The 23,759-nt window shown below is 54.7% G+C and overlaps 5 protein-coding genes across 5 annotated transcripts; 4 read left to right on the top strand and 1 right to left on the bottom strand.

The window, feature by feature from the left end:
* Positions 1-1,841: 1,841 nt before the first annotated feature.
* Positions 1,842-2,227, top strand: HRG_07190 (uncharacterized protein; the record flags this gene model as incomplete). Its single annotated transcript, XM_044865661.1, has 3 exons — positions 1,842-1,883; positions 1,958-2,028; positions 2,095-2,227. 3 exons carry the CDS (start codon positions 1,842-1,844, stop codon positions 2,225-2,227), a joined length of 246 nt encoding a protein of 81 aa, XP_044719623.1.
* Positions 2,228-4,346: 2,119 nt separating this feature from the next.
* On the top strand, positions 4,347-4,583 carry HRG_07189 (uncharacterized protein; the record flags this gene model as incomplete). The annotated part of the gene is made up of 1 exon (XM_044865660.1): positions 4,347-4,583. The coding sequence occupies one exon, from the start codon at positions 4,347-4,349 to the stop codon at positions 4,581-4,583; it is 237 nt and encodes a 78-aa protein (XP_044719622.1).
* A 6,902-nt stretch (positions 4,584-11,485) lies between these two features.
* HRG_07188 (ATP-dependent DNA helicase PIF1) lies at positions 11,486-15,045 on the top strand (the record flags this gene model as incomplete). The annotated part of the gene is made up of 10 exons (XM_044865659.1): positions 11,486-11,645; positions 11,699-11,829; positions 11,895-12,484; positions 12,542-12,758; positions 12,925-13,368; positions 13,454-13,591; positions 13,638-13,679; positions 13,723-13,924; positions 13,990-14,512; positions 14,574-15,045. The coding sequence occupies 10 exons, from the start codon at positions 11,486-11,488 to the stop codon at positions 15,043-15,045; spliced, it is 2,919 nt and encodes a 972-aa protein (XP_044719621.1).
* Positions 15,046-15,713: 668 nt separating this feature from the next.
* HRG_07187 (PIF1-like helicase domain-containing protein) lies at positions 15,714-16,058 on the top strand (the record flags this gene model as incomplete). Its single annotated transcript, XM_044865658.1, has 1 exon — positions 15,714-16,058. One exon carries the CDS (start codon positions 15,714-15,716, stop codon positions 16,056-16,058), a length of 345 nt encoding a protein of 114 aa, XP_044719620.1.
* Positions 16,059-17,923: 1,865 nt separating this feature from the next.
* On the bottom strand, positions 17,924-22,369 carry HRG_07186 (heat-labile enterotoxin alpha chain domain-containing protein; the record flags this gene model as incomplete). Its single annotated transcript, XM_044865657.1, has 3 exons — positions 17,924-18,483; positions 21,269-22,099; positions 22,129-22,369. The coding sequence occupies 3 exons, from the start codon at positions 22,367-22,369 to the stop codon at positions 17,924-17,926; spliced, it is 1,632 nt and encodes a 543-aa protein (XP_044719619.1).
* Positions 22,370-23,759: the final 1,390 nt, after the last annotated feature.

The following is a 23,759-nucleotide window of genomic DNA, read 5'->3' as shown; positions in this document are numbered from 1 at the left end:
AATAGATTTTCCGTGACGCGTGGCGCGTGGCGCGCTTCAAAACCTGCGAGATTTTGATGAGACCATTACTTCCACCTTCTCCAACGCGCCTTTGTCTTTATGTTTCAGATCGCTTCTCTCCCTTCCGTATTCCGACTCTGCGTCTTGAAAAGTTGGAAGATATGGTTGAAACACGAAAGGTACGCTGTCACATCATCACAAGCAATCTCAATCGACGCATGCCAGTGACCAATAAACAGCATGCGTCTTCACCCGTAGAGGTCGACCAGGACAATCCGACAAAGAAGGCTCGTACGACAGCCAAATCCAAGAATGCCGTCAAGAATGTTGGCACTTGCTCGATGGACAAGAAGCAGATTGGAGACCGCGTTAAGGCAGCATTGGCTTTAAATAAGTACTCGCTTAATCGGACAGTGATAGATGCAAGTCACCACCTTGTTTCCATCGGACACAAGCTAAGACCTGACAGCTCCAAATGGACACAGCCTTCTTCCGCACCTTGTTCGTCGATAACGACAAGCTGAGCAAACCACTGCCGATTACCCCTACAGAGTTCGACGACACTACCCCCGTGGTCGCCGTGGATCTCATCCATCACCAAGCAGGCGAATTGCTCGGAGTCAGCAAGGTTAAGGGAGGAAATAGGTTGGCCACGACGCACTTGGCGGCTATGTGTGTTGTGTTCTATCCGAGTCGAGGCACGGCAAAGATATGGCTGTCTGTGTAGTGTCTGGACTACTGCATGTGGTGGGTTTATAACTTCTGTGCATATAGAGCGTTCTGGGCGTGCAATGGCATGAGCAGCTGCCAGCTGCAGTCTGAGACTTCAGCGGGACATATGTCGTGACTCCGCTCGGTACTATTGCTATCCCGGCCGGCTGTCAACGAGGAGAAGGTGTCGTAGGCCGGGTGGGGTTTTGGTGAGGCAATGTGTTGTCGGAATCTGCGTATACAACGGTACCAGTCGCCTCTAGCGGAGGTGGCCTACACCTCCACTTTTGGCGGCTGGTACGACACAATGGGAGTTCTTTGCTTCTGTCCAACGCTCCTGTAAAAGGACTGCGTCCGTATTGCTCAGAGTCGTCGAGTGTGAGGGCGCAGTCGTGCGTCGGCGGGATCTTGCCTCGTTGGCCTGGAAGACCCGGAAGGTCTTGTTATCGTCTCGTTCCGGCCGCGTATGTCTCGTCAAGGGCATGGCGGTGAGGGTTGTATTGGCGCTTCTTTGCTGGGAAGCGGATTTTGGCTCGATAGGTTCGGCTTACGGTTCTCGGGGGTAGAATTTCGACTCGACCTACGGTACTCGACGGCGCCAATTTCTGCGAGGCTATCGTTGAGCTGACATTTTCTCGCTACTGACTAGCGGGTCTCAGGAAAAGATGTATATGAGGCTATAGAAGAAAGGTCGGACTTGAGTCCACCGTGCCCGCAGAAATAGGTGACCGTGTGGACACGGTCTCCCAAAGAACCTCCTCTAGATACTGCCCTAGGCCTATTGTGGGTGGCCTCCGCGACACATTTGTTATCCAGGTCTCTCGAGGCAGCAAGTTCACTACAGTGTGTAGCCGAACTGTGCCAAGTACTGCCACTGCGGGTAACTTCTTGGAAGGGACGGCGGCGGCCAATACATGCGCCCATGTATTGGCCGCGGCGCGGCACGGGTAATGCCCGCCCCACTTTATTGGGATTCGCCTTGGTTCCATCTAAGTGGGGCGGGCAACGAGTAATATGAGTCCGCCTTCCCCCTCACCTTGTCTCCCCTCTCTTCAATCAGCTATAACCTGTCTGTCAAGTGTAATCGTCTTCGAAATATCCCACGCAGCTATCCTTAGAAACTCACAGCCATGCCATCCTACGAGTACAAGAGCTCTGGCACCAACAGCAAGGTTGGGCCCCCTTTCCTCCCCCATCCATATCCGCAACACCCAGAGCACGATATCGACGTACTGACGCGGAACAGGGCAACCACTACTGCTCTCGTGACTACGGCAGCGGCGCTTCCAACAGCAACTCCTATCACTACTCCAACTCGCACGTCTCCCTTGCCTTGACCCTCTGAACCCAATCCCGCGATCTACTAACACGTCGACAACACAGCAACGGTTCATACTACTACTCCAACCCCAACGGAAGCTCCTACTACAACGACGGCCAAGGCGGCTCTACCTACAAGTCTTCTGGCGGTGGTAGCGCCAGTGGCGGAAGCAAGAGCTCCAAGGTCGGCAACTAGCTTTGCCAACGGGACGTGGTCATCTTTTACCCAGCTTGTCGGCAGAGGGTTTCGTCAAAGACGCTCGCAATAAGTCAATGCCAAGAAAGTAAGAGTACAAGGGGAGGTGCTACTCGTCCCACAGACCCACGTAAAGTGGGTCCTCACCACCTGTCTGTGTCAACCACCTGGCTGTGTCACTTGACGGCTTCAACGCCAACTTAATTTAATAATAAAACGGCAAAAAAAGTTAAAAATTGATGCATACGATAATTGAATACTGGCCGCAATAGTCTACCTATTTTTGACCTTTGTAGCTTATAAAGCTGATCGTTGGGCTTCTTTTTCGGCTTTCTTAGCCGCCCGGGCTGCCCGTCGCTCCTCGAGCTCAATCGCCCTTTTCTCCCTCTTTTGCTTCGCCAGTACCAACTTTTCTGCTTTTGCAATGCGAATATCTTCCTTTGACTTCGCAATAGCCCTCCCTTCGTCTACAGTCAGTACTCCACCGCTTTGAAGGTGGCGGTTCTTGTATTTCTTCCGGCCTTGGCGTTGCTGCTCGGCAAGCTTGGTATTGTACAGATCGACCATCGTTTGCTTTAACTCGTGGCCTTGGGAGATTGCACCTTTAACGTAGCGTTGAAGGTTATGTACGAAGACCTCCTTCTCAATATCATCAATTGGGTCAAACTCAAGGAGACGTTGGCCAACTGATTCAAACTTCCGTACGGTATGGGGGGACCAAAGGGGATGAATACGGCTCTGCAGGTAGCTCTGTCGGCGGCGTCTGGTCCCGTACCTCTCTTTGAGTCTCTCGAGGATTGGCTTTGGATTGAATGGGTGGATTCCTGTTTTTTTGAATGCCGAGAGGATTGTAGACTCCTTGAAGGCTTTGACGCGGATTGATTGGATCATAGCGAGGAACTCCAGCTTGGTGATTTTACTCGCACCACTGCGAATAGCAAAATCGACTGCCCGACTGTGGTAATGTTTATACGGCTGAAATACCACGACGTCAAGCGGTTGAAGGAGATGCGTAAGATGCGGAGGCAATGCAAAGAGCACAATATTATGGGCTTCAGCGTACTCGATAAGGTCAAGGGTATGGTGGGAGCCGTGGCCGTCAAGGAGCAATAGCCTCCAAGCACCTTTGCTCTTTGCATGCTTATCGAAATGTTGAATCCACGCTAGATTGAGCTGATCGTTCGTAAATCCCGTTTCCGTAACACCAATAAGGGTATCGCCATCTAGCTCCTTGATGTCGTACCACTGTTCGAGGTGGACCTTGCCGGATAGGATCAAAAACGCAGGGATGTATCGACCATCGGCAGAAATCGCTTCAACGGCTGTTGCCGACTCCCTGTTTTCCTCAATACCAAAGTATTGCGATCGCCTTGATTTCGTGACGACAACTTGGTCCCTGCCAATACCAATACGGAAGCCCGTCTCGTCCATATTCCAGATATCAGCCGGGTTAATCCCGTACGAGGCAATCGTCTCGTGGAGCTTCTTGAAGTACTCGGTAACGTGCGGGACTGATTCGGCAAGCTTGCGTTGGTTATCGAGTACCTTTTGCTTCATAATATGATATCCCTTGCGTTTAATAAAACGGGATATCCAGTTTTTGCCAACAAAGCATTGGGAGTCGAAGGGTTCGTTGCGGGTACCATCAGGGCCGACCGTGGATAGGGGTGATATACGAAGGTGAATTTTTTGAAGATTTTGAATGAAGGATGAATCAAATGAATTGAATTTTTGGGATCTCGATTCAAAATCTTCAAGCTCCAATTTTCGCGATTCAAGTTGGGTTTGGGCCAATTCAGGCCATTCATGAATGGTTTGAAGGGATCTGTAACGGGCAAGCCGCTTTAACGGCGGCTGCGCCGCCTAGCTTCTAGAACCTTCCATTGGCTCGAAGCTATAAAATACTATTGTGCTCTCATGTAGTAGATTCTCTTTCTTTCTTTCTTTCTTCTCTATCTTGATAGTAAACAGCATAGGGACTAGTTAGTTGTATCAACTCACTAGAGGCCTTTCACATACTATCAAGATCACTGAAGACATTGAAGACACTGAAGACACCGAAGACACTGAAGACACCAAACTGAGTCCCGTCGAACTATTAGCGTTCAGCGAAGTCGCGATGGCCGAAGATAACAACAACATGCAGCCGGACGTCCTCAGCGCCCTGGTTGCCGAGATACGAAGTCTGAGAGAAGAGAGTTCCCGAAGAAACACCCAGTTTGAAGAACGTTTTATTGCCCTGGAACTCCAACAACACCAGCAAGCCCGTTCGTCTGAACTCCTAGAGCCAACGCCATCTGTCACCCCGGCTGTCCCCATTGAGGACACCCGTGTGGTCGCCACTCACAACCTGTGAGGGAACGATCATGTGACTTTCATACTTTATGAAATGTCTCACTTTGATTCATGTAAATAGCGAAAGTCAGAGTCTTCCTTAGGAACCTCCTTCTCTCTTCGTAGACAATCACCTTACCCAAGTCGCACCCGACCTTGTTCGTGCACTTGTACCGTCACATATTGTCTACCAACTACCCCTCCTCAATAGATCACCGTCCGCGACGTGACTATTGATTTCGATAGTTCTAAACCGCACTTGTCGCTTTCAAACCTCACCAAAACACCCTGCAACCAAATTCTCACCTCAACCACCACACCGTCAACAACCCAATGGCTACCGCTGCCCCCACACCCGTCGATCGAGTGCCCCCCTGCCCCCTCCTCAACGCCAGCAATACCAATGAAACGTTCCGAAATGCCTTTGTTGCTAACCCAGCCGGTCTCATGAAAGAAGTCTTCCTCGTATGCAATGCCGCATACAGTATGCAAGCGGTAATCGATTCACTACGTGCCTCGACCACGACGACAATAAGGGACATGGAGGACCTCCAAACCCGCCTAGAAAACACGCTCATTTCTAAAAGTGATGGAGACGCAACGATCGCCCGTCTTATGGCAGAAAATGAAGCATACCTAAAGATCATTCAGTCAAGGGAGCTTCACACCGCACACCAGAACACCCTGATCCTGAGGCCTTCACCGGAGAGGACCCCACGCTTCTGCCGAATTTCCTCCAGCACCTCGAGTTGAAGCTCGAAATGAATAAAGATTGGTGGAACTCGGAACCTCAACGTATGGGATATGTCGTCTCATGCCTTAAAGGCAAAGCACATGACCAAGTCCGCTACAACATTAAAGATGGGGTGGTTCTCTTCGACGATGTCAATGCCATAAAAGCACCCTTCAGTCAGCCTTCGGGGATATTGACGCTAAAGCTACCGCCCAACTCAAAATCTTTGACATGAAACAAGGCCATAGATCCCTTACGACATTCCTCCCCGAATGGTATGCCGTCGCCAAGCTCACCGACTGGGATAGTGGGGCGCTCATTGCTCACCTCCGACGTGCCCTCCACGACAACGTTATCTGGAGACTTTCTCTCACTAAGGGCAAAGATACACCTACCGAACTTAGTCAATTTATGGACCTTGTCCGTATCTGCGATAACGAATGCCGTCAAGTCAATGCCAATTACTTCAAGAAAAACACCGACAACTCAGCAAATCACAAAGCAACCTTACAACCCTCCACCACGCCACAATCGACGACCTCTAACGGCGGGGATTCAATGGATTTGAGCGTCATCACCTGGGGGGCCAAAGATGTCGCCTCTGGTCGTAGACCCCAAACGGAAGCAGAGAGAGCGGCACGCAGAGCCTATTGCACAACGCATGGACTCTGCCATTGGTGCAGCTCGGCAAACATCGTTCCTCAATTGCGACACCGCACCATGGAGGACGGAAAGTGTAGTCTCCGACGGAAGTCGCCGCAGGAGACGCAAGAAAAAGGGCGATCTACTGCTCTCTTCTCTGGACACCAACCAAGCTCATTTGCTACTGCCTTGTAACCTAATCGAAGACAATTCCACTCCGATTAAAACCGAAGCAATGCTTGACTCAGGTGCCACCGGAAAGGGGTTTATAGACGAATCCTTCGCGCACACCAACAAACTCACGCTTTATGAATTACGAAACCGTCGCCGGCTGAACGTAGTCGATGGAAGACCCTCCTCGGCTGGCGACATCACTCATGTGGTGAAGCTCAACATGGACATCAAGGGACACAAGGAGAAGATGCTTTTTTTACGTAACGAAGCTTGGGAAGTATAATGTCATACTTGGAAAACCCTGGCTAACAGATCACAACCCAATCGTCAATTGGAGCACGAATGTGGTCACTTTCAACTCTGATCACTGCCGCAAATACTGCATGGAGAAAGGACAATACCAACTTCCTGTTTCTGGAGCTCCCTCTTTGTCAAGTTCTGCAACCACGACTATACTGCCACGCCCATCAATCCCCCCGAAGAGTCGGCGCAGCCGCATTCCACATGCTGACCAAAAACCGCGACGTCGACGTATTCTCATTATCACTGTATGAGATCGACAAAAGGCTGGCTGAACTTGGGGTCATCACAGAAGCCTCCACCTTCGTAGAACCTAAAACACGCCGACGGGTCCGATTCGACTCTGCACTCACAGACATGGACAAGATGAACCGAGAGCTCCAGCTACAGGACGGAATCACCTCCCTTAACCCCAAGGACCAACAAACACAGGAACTCCGAGCTTCCCGGAAAATAGCAGCCGATATGTACCTTTCAGGGCATCACTCGAAGACATTCACAAAGCCCTCGAACCCAAGACTTTGATCGATCCTGCAACAAAAGTACCACAACACTACCATGAATTCTTGAAGGCATTCGACCAATCAGAGGCGGATAAACTCCCCCCACACCGAGACTGCGACCACGAAATTGAACTTCAACGAGAGGAAGGCTCGCCAGCCGCGGCTCGCGCAAAGAAGCCTTTCGGAACGAAATTTGGCGACAAGAGAACCGGAGAAGAGTTGGCTACAGAAGAGAGAGAGAGAGTTGGCGATAGTAGATTGGAGACAGGAAGAAGAGTGAGGTCGAGATACGAGACACGGCGAGAGACGTAGAGCATTATCGTGAGTGAAACCGAGACAGAGCGTCGGGGAGGCAGGCTAGGCCGCTGGAGGGAGATTTTGTTTAAAAAGCGCAAACTCAAAGGGCGTGGAGAGACGGCAGGGTTGAAGAGATGTGAGTGGGTAATGCATGTCTGGGCGAGTGGAAGGCTCGGAAAATTTACATGTGCTACCGGTATAAGTCGTAGGTATAAACAGAATAAGGAGTATATTGGGGAAGTTTTGACTTGATCGTCTTCATGAAAAGGAGAACAAGAAGAGAAGAGAATGTGCTATTCGAGCCTTTGGCAGTTGATTTTGAGGATGATGAGACATGTTGTCATGTTGTATTGTTTCGTTTGATGCTTTAAAGTTTAGAGAATATTCTTGGGCGGACGTCGGGCGCGCAGTGGTCGGGAAGATATCGACGCGGGAGGTCTGATAGAGCCAGAGGCGGATGTGTCTTGGTGATTGACCTGTTCGGTGTCCGTCTCTGACTCTGCGGGGTCTTCCGGGGACAGAAAGGAGGAGGTATCGGATTTGGGAGTCTTGACCGTCACAGTCGGTGATTATGGTGGAAGTTTCGGGAGAAAGTCGCGGTCTCTTGGTTGGGGTTTGGTAGGGATCGGGCAATGACCGACTTGATGCCAGCATAAGGGGATCGACTGGGCCAGAAGCATGCGGCGTGGGGGAGGCGGGGCTTTGGGCGGCCTTGGGTTTCTTCGTAGAGGTAAACCTGGCCAACGCAACGCTATAGTCCGAGGGATTGCCGACCGCGCTCTTGGGTGTCGTCGGCAGTAGTTGTGTTGCAGAAGCCTGGTCGGACATGGCCTTGTCGTGGAAAGTCCACGTGTCGGGGACGACGATGAAGATATAGTCTTGGTCGAAAGCCGGGGCATGTTTCATGATCTGGTGATCCAGTAAGCCGGCGATTTTGCCCGTACAGGTGAAGAGAGTGTTCGACTGGAACTGGCTGTCGCGCCTCTCGGTCATCTTCTTGCATAGGGAGGTCCAAGGATTAGCGTGAATGGGGAAGATGACGAAAACTTGAAGGGTGAAAGCCCTTGAAGGGGTTTGCCGGGAATCCCAGGACAAATAAAGGTGGAGAGCTGGACAAAGCCGCAGCAGCTCAGCTGGGTGTCGTCAAGGGCCGCAGCCGAGTTTCCATGCAGGAGGTCGCGGCCGGAGCCGATGACAGGTCCCGTGAAGGAGACAATGGGTTGTATCGTTGGGAAAGTATCCACCGAGCTGAGGGTGCGAGTGACAATTCTATGGATATCGTCAGGGAGGGCAGTGGCGACAGAGAGATTTGGAGCATAGACTCACGGTTGGTAGCTGTGATCGCGGACTATAAGCGCGGGGACGGTGTATTCTGTGATGTTATCATCGTCCGACTCAAGCCATCACGTCGCTCGATTTCCCACGTCAGGGCAAAGGGATGAACACGGCCGACCATGAAGAACCATTGTTCGGTCCATTCCGAGGAGATTATCTGTTGGTTGTATATGGAAATATTAAGGCTGAAGAAGATGCAGGTCGATGGATTGCCAGTATCTGACCGGATTGCTGCATACTCCGGAGTCGACAGCCATGAGGGCGTGGGAAGGAAGACCTCGCTAGGGTTTCTGCGTTGAGCCCTTTGACACGATGCTCATTCTGGTAGGCGAACCTAGCCGGGCAGCCGGGCTGGACAAAGGCCATCATGGACATGTCGGCGCCAGCATTTTTCTGGCTGTCAAGAGGTTGCCGCGGGAGGACGAGGTATCGACGTTGAGCTGGGAGGCCGACATCGTGAGAACATGGCAGATGTAGTCACCGTGGAAGTGTAAATGAGGGGTTACGCAGAGTGGAGGTGGGCATCCTATAAAGCAGGTTTTCTTGCTGCTCGAAAGAGGGCTCGCGGCTAGGGTCGGGGAGACTTAAGAGTCAGAGAATGCTACCTAGGTGATAGATCAGAAGCGGGGTATGCGGAATGAGCTGGCGAGGTTCTTGAACAGTCTCGACCATCTGGTTCTATGGTCGTGAGTGAAGTAGGGAGCCGGGGGTTGGAAGTTGAGTAGGGGTGATGACTATGTCGCGAGAAGTTGGAGGTCGGCGAACAGTAAGGTTAGTGTGGGTAAGTCTGCGGAGAAAGAAAGTCCAGCAGTACCCTTCGGTGTCATCGTTGCATGGAGTAGATAGCAAAGGCGACAATAACGAATGAGAGTGAAGGAAAGAAAGAGGTTATGGTAGTATTGCAGGGGTCCCTTTGACGGTCGTCGGTAGTTGGATGGGCATTGCGTGCGGCTGAGCGAGGCGGGTGCCGACCGTGTCGAGTCCACTATTGGGACACGGTGAAGTCGGATATAGGGGACGACCTGAGGAGGAGGATGCGAGTTGGTCACGAGAACTCTCCAGGAGGGTTTGCAAGTCGAAACTCCGGTGGCTAGCGACTACAAGAGGACAGGCAGGGGGATCCTGGCTGTCGCTTTAGCATGAAGGCCGTTGATGCGACGTTGGTGGTGGCGAGGGAGCAAACCTAGCCGGGTAGTCCGGTTGCACGAGGGACACCGTGGACATGTTATCGCCGGCAGCCTTTTGGCTGTTGCTCGACGAGGTGGAGTGGCAGATATTGATGGAGCAACTGATGCGCAAGGTGGGTGGGACGGCGTTGGAAGGGCCGGAGAGTATGGTTGGAAGTGTGCGGCGGGCGGTTGGCGCGGCCACCCCATGTGCCGGAGGTCGGCAGTAGCCAGGATTCGCTGGAGTGCGCAAAAGAGAGCACGGCGATGGAAGGGCCGCCTTGGCAAAGCTGGGGTAGCAGGTCGCACGTGGAGACCAGCCGAGGGCCGGGACGGTGGACGCACATAGGGAGGGTAAATGGGGATTACAAAGGGTAGTAGTATTGCATCGCTTCGGTACCATAGGCAAGCATTATAAGGAAGAAACGCCACGGCCATGAGAGTAGTGATCGTTAGGAAGCTTCCCACTCGGAAAGAAATAGTGTACGCCAAGAAGCGAGATTATCCAAGTGGAAGTGCTCCGGAGCCAAAACTTTCTAGCTTGTTGCCAATCCACGCTAGTCGACGTCGAGGAGGCAGTAGCATGGCGGACAGTCCTGCAGGGAAGCTAGGCGAGGCGGCCGCTCACCGTGGAGCCTGTTCGTTGTCAGTCGAGGATGGAGAAGAGGGTAGGAACGGGGGAGTGCCTGTTTCGGGGTGCGGAGATGATACAGGGCAACTCCGAGAAGGGGCACGGAGCACGGGAGACAAGGTTGGGGCGGTTCGGGAGATACAGATCAGTGGCGAATGAAGCATTAACGTTCCGGCTGATTCAGCCTAAGCAGTCTGCGGTCGAAGAAACCGCATGGAGAAAGCATGCAGAGGCGATCGCAAAGTCACTGCCGAGAAGACCGCCGCGAGGCGGTTTGCGGTCAAGCAGAGCACGGAAGTCCTGTAATTTGGTCAGCAGCGGAAATTCCGCGCAACGTCAGTCACCGAGTCCGCTTCCGAGGTTCGTGTTGCCTACAGAACGTGGAGACCAGGGGCAGTGGGCTCTAACAGTCCACCCCTTCATCGGCCGTTTTGCCCCAGGAGATGGGTCCTGAAGGTGACGGGCAGGGAGATAAGGCGGCGACCGGCGGTGTCCCGGGTGTTCGTTCGAAAAGGGACCGACGGTCCGACCTATCCAGCCCAAGGATACGACTTTCCAAGACCTAAGACGAACGGCGCAATTTGCAGCATCGATTGCATGGGGTTTGCCCAAGCTCCGTCGGGGACCGGTTCGGCGGCCAAGGGCACAGGTGGGTGTGGACGATGGCGCAGCAGAGGCAGCGGACGGCTCGCTGCGCGGACAGAGGCAGTCCCGGAGGCGGGAGAAGAGAGCCCGTCTTCCTAGCCGGGATGGGCGCGCGATAAAACAGGTCCGAAGTGGAATCGGAAGGCATAGGAGACGGGAGCTGCAGGCCGAAGACCTGGCGAGTGTGCTGCGCTTTTTGGAGGAAGACTTTGCCTTGAAGGAGAGATTGTCTAACGATCAGACGTGGTGCACGCCAATACCGCTCGAGAGGAAGGTGTCGACGGTGCGAGATTTCTATCAGGCGTTTCATGATGCGAGCACGTTGCCGATACGGACCTGCATGCTGTGCTACGGCAAGTGTACGGGCGGAGAGTTAAGGGAGATTATGTGGGATCAGTGGCTGTCAAGCTGCGTACCAAAGGGCGGCCACTCACCATTTTCATGCCGGGGTTGCTTTCCCGAGGGCGAGTCCGTGTCGGTGTGCGCCGAGTGTGGCCGATGCCTGGCGCGCAGGAGCCTGTCGCCGGCGATCCACCTTCACAGTCGCCTTGGCTGCGAGCACATGTTCCCGATGAGCTCAAGGGACTGACGCCGGTCGAAGAGAAGCTCATCTCGCTGAACTCATGTTACGGGTTTGTCACGAGATATAGCATTCCGGGCGGGCAGAGGCAGAGCGTGAAGTATCCGAGGCATGTCAGGGGCACATCACAGTGTTTCCGAACAATGTGCAGGAGCTGGCCACCAAAGTGCTCCCACCCCCTTTGCAAGCACTGGACGAGATCCACATCTCGTGGCAGGGCGCGGAGAAGCCGGCACCGAGCGACCTGTCGAGTCTCTTGTCGGTGAGGCGGCGGGTGGTCGAGAGGGCCCTTGTCTGGCTGAAGCGGAACAACCCCACTACGCCGAGATCGAGATCGACGCGGCGGAGATGGAGAGCTGGGAGACTCGATACACGGGTACCGTCGTCGGTGTGCGATCGTATGGAGCGGAACGAGCCGTCTGGGTGGGAGAAAGCGCGGACGGCGCACGTTGTGCCGCCCACGGAACGCGCCATGGACGAGGAGGGCCGGTGGAGATCGAGGAGCTCTTCGCCCTGCTCAACCAAGGACAAGAAGCCGGCGGCCAGGGTGAAGGTCACGGGCCCAACGGAGAAGGCGCGGTTCGCGATGGAAGTGACGCCTGCCCCGACCAGAACGTTCCAGCGATCAACGAGGTGACGTCTTCTGGCATGTTCGCGCTCGACGGACCGCCAGACGTCGCGGACGTGGAGAAGCTGCAGTTTGCCTGTGACGCTGTTGGTGAAGGTGCCGACGACGGCCGTGCGGGCCCGAGAGCGTGGGTCGGGTCCCTAGCCGGGGGGGTTCGGGGGCGTGGCGACGGTGGTTGTGAGCCATACATCCGGGTTTCGCGGGGGGGTGAGTTTACCGATTCCTTTGAGGCGTCCTTCTTTGCCAGGACGTTCCCGACCCTGTTCCCATTTGGCGTTGGGGGACCAAGGCTGGTTGAAGAGACCATGGTCGACGCGGGGAAGGTCACGGCCAACTTGCGAGGCAGGGCTGTCGAGGCAGAGGCGGCCGCGGGAGACCCCGTATCGTCTCGAAGCTTGAACCTTCAGGCGTGGGCCGAGATCGTGCTCCGGCGCCATGGTGGTCGATTTGCACTGCACCACATCTTCGCATTTCTCGTCTTCAACATGGGGGTGCGGTCGAGGAACCGCCGGGTCAGCATGTTGAGTGTGGGGAGGAAGAACTTCCGCAAGGTAGAGCGCATCGTGCGTTCGATGACCACAGAAAGGCTAGCGGCGGCGAGGGTCGAGTTGGAGAGCTCGGGTAAGACGACCGATGGTGACGTGAAGGAGCTTCTCAGGAGCCTCTCGCTTTACGGCCACCGGCAGCCCATGTCGAGAGGTCCGTCTCAATATGCGGCGGAAAATCCAGTCGCTCATCGTCGGATATGGCGTGCCGGCCATCTGGTTCACCATCAACCCGAACGACATTACGAACCCGGTGAAGCTGCGACTGGCGGCATACCGCACACGCGATCCCGACGCGGCCGAGGAGTTCTTAGAAGGCCTTGGGGATGCGTATAAGCGGGCACGGCTGGCGATATCGGATCCCATGAGCTCGGCCGTGTTCTTCCACCGCGAGATGAAGCTATTCTTCGATCATTACGTGAAGGTCGGTGAAGAGTCGGTATTCGGGCGCATCGGCAAGTACTATGGCGCCGTGGAGACGAACGAACGAGGGGCGCTTCATGTTCACGGCTTGCTCTGGCTGCACGGGAACGCGCATCTCAGCTCGATGCTTGCCGACATCCACGGGGAGGATCAGGCGGCGTATCGCGAGCGAATCGTCCGATACATCGATAGCGTCTTCTCAGAGGTAAGAATGCCTACCTAAGATGTGCCACCGGAGCCTGAAGTACTCTTCTGATGGCCAAGTGGGGCCGGGTTGACGTGCAAGGCAGGATCTGGACCAGGAAAGTTTTTGCGCCGTGCAAGCGGAGCGATCTGTGACGGGCGGTATTGGTTCGCTGCTGGACAACGCCGCGCAGTTCTCGGCCGCGTTTATCGAGGAGGCCAACTTCTGTGCCGGCGCGACGCAGGTGCACACGCATAGCCCGACCTGTGTGAAGTATTCCTTGGGCAAAGGAGGGCGGAAGGGGACCTCTGCCGGTTCAAGGCGCCATGGAGGTTAGTCGACAAGACCGCCCTCACGGCAGACGGGGTGCTGCAGATCCGGAGGACACACAGCATGGTCAATCGATGGAACGAGGCTATTGCTGTCGGGCTCCGGCACAACCATGATATTTCCTTCATTGCGACGCAGCGCAAGACAATGGCCCTCATCTATTATGTCACGAACTACGCGACCAAGGTGGAGGACCCGGTGTGGAAGCGTGTGGCGGCCGCGGCCGAGCTCCTGGCCGCCTCAACAGGTGATGGCACGGCCAACGGAGGGCGGGACGGTGGCGGAGACGCTGCCACCGATGACCCTGTCAAGGGAACAGGACGCGACAGTTCCTGATGAGAGTGGCGAACCGCGTGTTCACGGAGCGTCCGCTATCACAGGTCGAGGTCGTCGCTCACCTTCTCGGATATCCGGCCGAGTTCACCGACAGCAGCGCGTGGGCGTACCTGAACTGTTCTCTGCTGTACTGGGAAGTCTTTCGGCGATGGCGGCATCTCCGAGAAGCCAGTGGCGCTGCGGCTATGGATGACACCTTGGATGAGTCGGTCGTCGTCGAAGAAGAAGGCCTGAGAATCTCCCACGTCGAGGCGTACCAGCACCGGGGAGAGCTGCTGAAAGGCCTATGCCTGTATGACTACATATCGATCGTCAGACTGAAACGCATCGGCAACGACGAGAGCTGGGCGGCTTGGGGGGAGATGTCTTTCGAGGATGGATGGGCGCCGGGACGACGCTGGGTTCAGGTGCTCAGGCGGCCGGGCAAGCACGCTACCGTCTGCCTCGACGGCTACCTGAGCAAGGACTTCACCTACGATGACGAGTCGTGCTACCGGAGGTGTGTATGGCAACTGCTCTGTCAGCGGGCATTATCGGAGAGGCTAACCCACCCCCTGAAGGGCAGCCGTGCAGCATCTTGCGCTGTTCGTGCCGTGGGAGTCCTTCCTGGGCGAAGGAACAGGTGAGATCAACAGCATCTGGGCGCGGGCTCGAGACGCTATGGCCCCGAGAATATCATGTCTCGTCGACAACGTGCAGCTGCTTCGACGATCCGCCGAAGACGCAAAACGCGACGCCAAGCAATGGGCAGCCTCGTCCGGCGATGGCGACCCGACGGTCGCACACGTCGAGGAGGGTGGAGCAGGCGAGGCGGGCGCGGAGTCTGCAGCGACATATCAGCCCAACAGCATCGGAGACGCAACGCGGCTCATCGACGTCGTCCGAGGTGCAGTGGGAGCGAATCAGGTGACGGCCAAGTCGCCGGAGCTCATGGCAATGATACAGCAGCTCTGTCGGTTTCAGCAATCGGCGCTGCGCTCGACGGCCGAGCTCGAGGCCACGGCGCTGATCGAACGAGGGAGGGGCGGTTAAGCATGCCAGGGCGGGTATTTTCCGGGGCCGCACTACCGCCGCAGGATCAGGTCAAGGCTATCAAGTCGCAGCAGGTAAGTGCCTCGAAGGAGAGGGAGAGGATGATCCAAGGGATACAAAGCACGCCCGCCGCCTGGGAAAGCGATCGCCGCGCAGCGTTGCGAAGGGTGATGACCGGTTTCGGGGAGGACGAGGTCGAAATGACGATGGCCGACTCCGACGAGACCGCTATCGACGCAGGGGCGGGAATGGACGTTCAGTTTGGCCCATCAACCTCCTTCCTCGCGGCGGGCAAGGTGTTGGCAACACGGCTGACGCTGAACAAGAGGCAGTCCATCGCTTTTCTGATAATATGCCGCCAGCTCGATTTGATTCAGCAGACCGACGGGGCGATGCCTGCCAGCTGCGCCAGTTCGTCGGTGGCGAGGGCGGTACCGGCAAGTCGCGAATCATCGAGGCACTCGTCGAGCTGTTCAGTAAAAGAGCCTTTCGAATCGTCTGCTGATCACGGCGACGTCGGGGACTGCGGCGGCGCGGATCAACGGCATCACGATCCACCCGCCTGCGGGTTCACTAAAGACCAAGGGGCGGGGCGCGAACATGGTCAAAGACCTTGACGGGTGCGGCTGCCGAAACAGGCGGAGCGGTTCATCCACGGCCAGTCTCGAATGGATTGGCAGGAGAAGGATGTGCTCGTCATCGACGAGGTGAGCATGCTCGGGGCGCGGACGCTGCACGCCGTGAACGAGCGGCTTCGCCGGCTTCGCGGATCGCGGCAAGATTTCGGGGGGATCCCCATCGTCCTCTTCTGCGGAGATTTTCAGCAGTTCCGGCCGGTCCAAGAGAGGTCGATCGTCCTGCCTAGCGCGGCCATCTCGTGGGACGTAGACAACTCGTTCAAGGCCGAGCAGCGTCACCAGCACGACAAAGCGCACGCACTGTGGAAGAGGTTCACGACGGTCGTCATGCTGGACGAGCAGATGCGAATCTTTTCGAGGCTTGGAGGGCGATGAAGCACGCGTTACTCAATCAACTGTCAGACTTGAGATCGAATCAAGCCCGACAGCAGATTCGGGTCCCAATTGAGCTCTCTGGGCCCTTATACGCTTCAGTGCGCGGTTGGGTCTCCCATGAAGCGCTGAGAAAGGTGGAGGAGCAGCGGAAGATGCTTGGTAGGAGAGATCCTCCCCCACCGCCAACTTGCACGGGGGCTTTCACCAAGTCCCACGGGCTGCCTTGCCTTCACACTCTAAAATCTTTGCAAGAGCAAGGACAAGTACTCTTACTTGAGCACTTCCATACGCACTGGCACCTGCAGCGGGATGGAACTCCCGGCCGCTGCTAGAGCCGCGCCAGCGAATCGAGTCGACCTTAGCAAGTTCGGCTATTCCCAAGCAGAGCACTCGGAGAGAACCCAGTGCATTTGAGAGTATCGAGGAGGCTCGTAAAGCGCCACCCACATGCAGCAGGTGCCATACGGTTGGTCATAGGATGACCGCGAAAGCCTGCCCGCTGCGCTTTGGAGAGCTGCTTCAAGAGACTACGTCGTCGATGCATTCACGATCGGTGTCACCATCGGAGATCGTACCGTCATCCCAGTACGTGCAAGCCGCTTTGGACGCACAGGAGCCAGAGCTTGCAACTGAGCCGCCAACTGATGCGTCCCTGGCGACGGATTTGGGGAGTGTCGCAGGAACCCTTACAATTCTGCCCACTACAGCTCCAGACCATCCTCCTGCCCAGTCGGGTCAGTCCTTTCACGCCGAAATAGGTTCAGTTGCCACGACCTTTCCCGGTGACCAAGATTCCGGGCCCGTACCGGGTCCGCCCGCGATGCCACTGAGCTGCTGGTATCGCCACCACCTATCTCACCTGACTTGCCAGCCCCACCGCCGCCGAAATATGATTCACCAGAAGCTATACACAAAAGTTATACCGCTGCAAGAAGCGCATGGTATGCAGCGCAGCCGGCCGGCAGCATCAAGACAAACCAACAATACCGCAAGGCAATGAGGCTTCCAGCTAGGTATGACAAGCAAAGCTATGAATGGTGTATGGACTACAAACAAATGTCCAGGCATTGCGCCACTACAACGGGGTTGAGAGCATGGACGAAAGAAGAAATGATGGCATACCTTGACTGGAGCCATGCAGAAGATCAGCGTGTTGAAGCCCAGATCATGAAGGAGATGGGAGACAATCCGTTAGCCAACACACGGAGGGCGTGGCCGACATTTGGCGACAGGTAGAAAGGACAGCCGAGAGCAGGAAATGCTGTATTCTGCACATGTTGAGGCAGATGATTGTATTTTCGTCGAGCCGTAGTTGGCTCTACTGATATTAGCAGCTCTTTAGTTCTAGTAGACAGTAGACTCACACATACGACGAGCACAGTGCCGACAGACTACCCGCATCATGGCTTTACGCAGACAACGGACTGTGATTAGTCATTTTCGCGGTGCCCGCGAAATATTAGATTCGCGGGTACCGTGAGCCTATTGGCTCCCGGTCAGGTTCGGTCTCTGACCACTTGGCGATATAGGGGATGCCCCTCTCGTCGAAAAGCTTGATTAACGCGGCTGTGGGGCTCATTCCGCCAAGATTCTCGCGGCGCAGAAGCGCCCTGGCGTTATATATGTCCCTTCTCATATAGACGGTTCCTGGTGGCTGTCCCGAACAAGTCCCCCTACATCACGTGCCCGGATGCCAACTCGCCGGCTTGTTGTTTCGATTGTTGCCTTGACAGGGTTGGTAAGTCTTCGGTGAACTGGGTGCGCGGAGAGGCTAATACTCCGTTCGTGGTTATGTTGGCCGTGCTCAGGGTCGGGAAATGCTCGTAGCGTCCACATATAGCTGTTCTCTGCCAAGCCTTCCGCGATCACCTTCCACTTGCAGCCGGACTTGCGTGACCGCCTCTGGCGAAGCCCAGTCCCCTCAGACGGGCGTGGCTGACCGTACCGATCGCACTCCAATACGTATCGCGTCTTTCTGGCTCGACTCCCAGTTCCATTTCGCCTGACAACGCCAAACCCGTTCGTTTTGCGAATGCGTTCACCTCGGCGTGAAGGGCCTCGATCGATGGAGCTGCAGTACCGGGGATTTGTGGATTGGGAATAGGTTCAACGTCGCTATAATCCCCACACTCGGCGTCGGAGAAGCCGTTCCACTCTTCGTACTCCTGTCCATCTTGGCTCAACGATGATACTAGTGGAGTGGGCGACGCAATACGGCCGTGGCAATCGTCTCCACGTTCCCAAATAGCTTGCCGTGGGCCGGACGCTTCTCGACACTTGGCCAACTCGCGAGCCAATAAGGAATCTGTCTCCGCCAGCTCCCAGGCCAAGGTCAAGGCAGGCTGGAAGCGGGCCACAACCTGCTTGCGGGCATCGACTTCCTCCACCCTCAAGAGGCAGCGTAGACGCTGTCTCTCGAGTTTGTCTGCATCAGGAATTCCTGTGGTGAACAACCGCCGAGCCCCACCTCCTCGGAAGCTATCATCCAAGAATATTTGTGACTGACGTAGTTTCCACCAGGGCTCGTAGACGCCACGAGAGCCGTGTGGTCTTGGCAGGCTAGTGAAGCAGCTTTCTGGCCATGTCGCGAAGAGATTGTATAACGCATCATCGTCGTTAAGGCCGTAATACGGTTCAGGATTGAAAGGAGGCTGAGCCCGAGCCCGTGATGCAAGTCTACGGCGCTTGCATGGAGGCAAGCCCGGAAGGGATCTACTACAGCCGTCGCCGCTGTTGGCAGCAGTTGGGTCTTCGTGCAATGTCATGCCGGTTGGTGCTTAACCGAATGATTGCTCAGACGGAAAGTTGGTTGTGGGAGAGTTAGTTGTCACTACAGAACTGGCAGCTGGGATGTCACCCCTTCTGCCAGGTGGTGGGGCTACAGACCCTGCCACGTGCAAGGACCAGGCGGCAGAATTTTGGCCCAATTAAAACCGCCGCCCGTGTAAGGAGCGCCCGTGTAGTAAAGTGGTTGGGCCCGTATATCAATTGCCTTCAACAAATACAGGACGAATCAACAGCTGCTAGGCCCGGTGCTAACGAGCTGGTACGTTTTCGACAAGTACTATCAGCTGTCCGATGAGAGCCCGGCATATGGTGCAGCCCTTATTCTTCATCCATCCAGAGGCAAAGCCCACGTACAAAAGAATTGGCCAAAGGCGTGGCATAAGAACATTTTCGCAGGGTGAAGAAAGCATGGGAAGACGAATACAAGAACCTACCCGCCGTTCTTACTACTCCCTCTATCGTTCCCGAATTGGAGCTCGATGAGTATGACCGGCTGGCACAGGAGCTTGATGTTGTGGGCACAGAAGAGGACGCCGACGAATACGACTCCTACACCTCTCAGCCGCCCATCCCAATCGATGGCTCTCCTCGCCTGGTGGCTCCGTGCTGAGCAGAAGGAGCGCTTTCCTCGATTATCAAAGATGGCAATAGACATTCTCTCCATACCTGCCATGTCTGCTGACCCTGAGCGCACTTTCTCTGGGGCGCGGCGTACAATCTCATGGGATCGCATGCTTCTTGGAGCATCGACAATTGAAAAGGGGAGTGCTTGAAGAGCTGGATTCGCAGCGGGATAACGGCAGGGCTGCCAGTAGAGGAGATTGAACTGTTCGAGGACATCACACACAACAGCATCATCGGCACCCGACGCGAACATAGTGGCCTATGACGTCATTTTCCGTATGGTCATATATGATTTAGTTGACCATACGGGAATAAACCATACGCCATAAACCATAGAGGTCCGTATGGCGTATGGCGTATGATTAGAAAGCCTGGTTTCCTAGTAAGCGACGACTGACGCATACCTTGACCTGCTTGCTTGCTCGCTTGCCTCTCGTCCATCTTACTTGCTTCACCCTGGTGCCCCCTCGCCTTATCAGACAACCCCATTCATGACCATTGATCACACCGCCTCCCCCGTGGCATGGGCCGCCCGGCTGTTCAGCTATGGGCCATTTCAGCTTCGTCACCAGGAGACACGCCGACGACCGATCCGCCTCGCAGGCCTATCCCAGCTTAAATAGCTGTCAGGAGGGACCCCGATATCTGCATACACAGGAACCAAGTATCCTCCTTCCAAACAGGGTCCGCTCGATGCGACACGACGTTATCTAGTGCGTGGAAGCCCGTCGGTTTTCGGGCCAAATCGACGTCGAGGCCGGGCGCTATAACGGGTCCATGCTTGTGGGCCCGCCGAATCATATGGATGAACTGTTCATATTTCCGAGCGTGGATCCACACTTGCCGTAACTTTTGGCGAATTCGCCGTATAACACTGGACCCAACTCTTCCCAGCTACTGAAAGCTTCGCGAACTGAGTCAGTGGAATGGCTGGCGGCAAACTTAGGAAAATAGAGTCGGCAATTTTTCTCTGGTTGGAACCAGGCTAGAGTTGCCAGCCGTATCAGCATGCCGTCGGCAATTAGACTCGTTTAGTAATGGTGAGAACTTACTGGTAACTAGATTTGACAGGTTTATCAGCAGTGTCACTGGCAGTCAGACTCGTCGGTCATGGGTAACTTACAAACTTATTGTACTCAGTCATGAAATCTGCAGCAGCTTTCGCCAGCTGTCCAGGCAGCTTCTGAAATGCTGCTGCGATGTCGGTTGGGGCTTTTTTGAGGTCGTCAAAACCCCCTTCCAAAGAAGCCGGAATTTCACCTACCGCTTTTGCGAGGTCGCCAAGAGACCTCGCAAAAGCGTCATGATTTTCCGGGTTTGCGACGTCATGTACACCGCTTACCACCGCCCCCGGAACTTCGCTTAACCCTTTTCCGAGGTCTCGAGCAGACTTCTCGAAAGCCTCGAGATTTTCCGCATTTGTGAGGTCGTGTATAGCGCTTTTCACCGCCTCTGGAATTCCCCCTAGCTCTTTTAGCAAGTCGGCACCAGACTTCTTAAAAGCCACCCAGTTTTCCTCGCTAAATAGCTTTATGAAAGTCGGCCCGATCGAGAGTAGAGTTTCAGGGATTTTTTTGATTCTCTCCCAAAGGGTAAGGTCCTGCGGCGGCGCCACTGGATGCACCTGCTCTTGCTGGTTCCGCTCAAGGCCGATTAGCATACCGCCGATGTTAAATTTGTCATTAGTCACGGTTAGAAACTTACCATTTTTTCATGTGCTTCACAAGTAACAATTGCCGTAAGAAGGCCGAACGTAAAGCCAGGAATAAAACCAAAAGTCTTCAGAGCTTTTTGCGGACGGTTCTTGACCGGTTCGGAATCTGGCTCGGGACCGGGCTTTCCGGTATTCCCCTGTTGGTTTATATCGGGCTGCGGCTGCGGTTTGTTGTTGGCTGGGGGTTTGTTGTCGGCCGGGGGTCCCGTTGTCTTTTCGCCGTTGTTCTTGTTGGCCTCTTGGTTCTTGTTGGCCGGTTCTGCACCATTTCTGCATCCATTGCTGCGCTTGCACAGCGGTTCCCCATTCTCATTTGGACCCGACGACCCATCTTTGCCTGCATCTGGTTGGGGCAGCGGCTGAGAAACGAGAGGCTGGAAGTCTTTGTTGCAGCTTGTGCCTCCACATACCTTGTTCCAATAGAAATTGCCCAGATTATCTAACACTTTCTGGTCCTTGTATTGGTTCCACGGCTTTTCCTTCCATGCGTCAGAGGTCTCAGGAAACCCGGCGATCTGAGGCCGTGCTCCGCTTCCTTTCTGATAGCGATACTTTTCTTCGTTAAACTTGGGGCTCTTAATGAATTCTACACGCCCCGGAGACTCTCCTCGCTTAATCGTTTCGAGTACGTCTGTGTCTTTGATCCCCTTCAATTCGTACCAGCCTTCGATTTGGTCGAATGGGATGCCCCTATGAATGCATGCTCTGTTTGGCCTTTGTAGGGCTGTACCGCCAAGGGACGCATCCACGTCGATGGCTTTTGTATCGGCGTGTATGCGATAGAGGTATCCGTTTGACTCGCCGTTTTGATCCCCACCGCGACCGAACCGCAACCCCAGGGCCGGATCTGAAGCCGTCGACACATATTGCGAGTTTGCTATTCTGTTGCCCTTGGCATGCTCAAGCTGCTGCCACTCTCAATTTCTTCCTTCGTAAGGGTTTCACCTCTTCGCTGTTTTTCAAGGCCTCGAGAGAACATGCCGCCAGCGGCTTCAACCTCCTGAGGAGTCCGAAACTTTTCACCACGCCAGACGGTCGTTGGTTGTTCGGGATCAGGTGCCGGTTTGCTTACTGCCACGCCACGTTTGCCCATGCTGTGAATGACCTCAGCCGAGGGCAGGCTTTGGCCAAAGCCCAGGACCAGCACAAGGAGAGCCCATAATGTCGGCAGCCAGAGGCCCTTCATGGTAGGATGACGCTTTGATGTTGTCTTGGGCGTTCAGGGGACAGTCATGGGCTTATTCCCGACTGTCGAGAATCGGGTGTTGAGTCGATCGGGCTCTGAACTCCGGTTATACGTGGTTTTGAGTCTTTAATATACCGAGAAACATAAATGTATTGAGGAAATGTGACGATACGAATAGCAAGGGCCGAATCAATGAGCAAGCGGCCGCAGAGTTCATTGAAGATCTAGGCGATATGTTGCGGGGGACGACGTGGAATTCATAGGTCGAAAGCCGGTACAATGACGGGGAAAGTTCCTGTATAAAATCTGACCAAACTGGTCCTGCTAGAACTCCCAGAAAAAAATCTAGCGTCATTCAATCTAATGCGGCCGAAGTTAGTCCTGCCTAGATGCATTGCACTTAGTCAGGCCTCAGCGAGGGTTGAGGAGATGAAATATTAGCGTCACTTAAAACGGTGGTATGTTTAAAGTAAACCGATGGCTTGGTACTGTAATAGGGACCGCTTAACAATCCACCGCTTTTCAAGTACTTACTACCACTTTAAAGTGGGGGCGGGCACGAGTAGTCATTTAATGCTAACTACTCTGTCGAGCACTTTTGCCGGCTCAGGTAATCGGGGAAGCTGGTGCGAGTCGACATGATGTGTTGCCCAAGTGGGACTCGTGGGGAGGAGCTCGATCAGCTCCAGGGCCAGAGCGTCATGTTTAGCATGGGCCGGTCGATCGGGGATGACAGAGTGGCGGGCGAGGATCCGTCCGTACAGTGCGAGTTCTGGTTGACTCACCACGGCCGCGAGTCGGCGTTCATGACTTGCGAATCTAGAACGGCCGACAGTGGGTCAAGATAAAGGCGGGATTTGAGTTAGGATGGCTAGTCTGCATGTTAACGGGTGAGTTGGGATGATAAACATGAATATTGAGGGGGCGGTAGTCATGTCCGATCTTCCGATTGCAGAACGCGGCGGGTGTTTCAGTTGAGCGGATCATCTGCAAGTGCATAGACGACTGGGACAAGGTCAGGTTTGAGCCTCGTCCGACTTTACTCAGCGGAGGGACAAGACTCATGACTGTTTGTCAGACATTTGGCTCCACACGGGTCAGAGATGGCATCAGGCAATTGATGAGAATTATCTAAAGAACAAGAAGTGAGTGAACGAGCTGCAGGGAATTATGCAGCTCTTTATACACAAATGAAAGGCTTGTTGCCTGCCTACGCATTAGCTGTTGCCTAGAAGGCAACAGCGGCGTTGCGTAGTAATATCGCCACTTCATGAGTAATCATCCTAGGCAGGCTTGATATGCGACACACCCCCCAGCGTTGAGTGATCAAGTCAACGCTGCTAGAAGCTATCACAACCAGCCTGACCTAGAAGGTCATCGACATCCCATA

This window comes from Hirsutella rhossiliensis, assembly GCF_020360975.1.
Source record: "Hirsutella rhossiliensis strain HR02 chromosome Unknown scaffold00007, whole genome shotgun sequence".
In the NCBI taxonomy this organism is placed as follows: domain Eukaryota; kingdom Fungi; phylum Ascomycota; class Sordariomycetes; order Hypocreales; family Ophiocordycipitaceae; genus Hirsutella; species Hirsutella rhossiliensis.
The sequence above is the reverse complement of the archived record's forward strand: the minus strand, read 5'-3'. Positions and strand labels throughout refer to the sequence as shown.